Here is a 375-nt window from a genome sequence, read left to right on the forward strand (position 1 = left end):
CGAAAGGTGATTGTTTTTTTTTCATCAGCAAATTGTCCCTATGTTGCCATGCCAAGTGCTTCATCATCGGCTGTTTACCATCTGCAATCATTGCCAGGTCATGTAGCTTGTTGTTGATAGCTTTATCTTTGAACCTTTTTAGGACTGGCGCGACCGACGAGAGTTTGTTTTTGTGTTTAACATTATCATTGTACTCCTTGCAAAAATTGTACAAACTTTCCATCTCGGGACTTGTTAAAACAGAGTCGAGGTCTTCGTACTTATTTAAACTCGTCACGTAAAAGTCATACTCTGCTGGGACAGGTCCTTTCACTAGGTCCGTAATTGTAGCAGACATCTTGCCGAACAAACCACCATTAGCTCGCTCTTCGACAT

General features: G+C 41.6%; 1 protein-coding gene across 1 annotated transcript; it reads right to left on the minus strand.

Moving 5' to 3' along the window:
- Positions 1–24: 24 nt before the first annotated feature.
- On the minus strand, positions 25–337 carry PHALS_13450 (uncharacterized protein; the record flags this gene model as incomplete). Its single annotated transcript, XM_024729208.1, has 2 exons — positions 25–38; positions 79–337. 2 exons carry the CDS (start codon positions 335–337, stop codon positions 25–27), a joined length of 273 nt encoding a protein of 90 aa, XP_024579608.1.
- Between the last annotated feature and the right edge of the window lie 38 nt (positions 338–375).

The sequence above is a fragment of the Plasmopara halstedii genome, assembly GCF_900000015.1.
Source record: "Plasmopara halstedii genome assembly, contig: Scaffold_658, whole genome shotgun sequence".
Lineage (NCBI taxonomy): Eukaryota > Oomycota > Peronosporomycetes > Peronosporales > Peronosporaceae > Plasmopara > Plasmopara halstedii.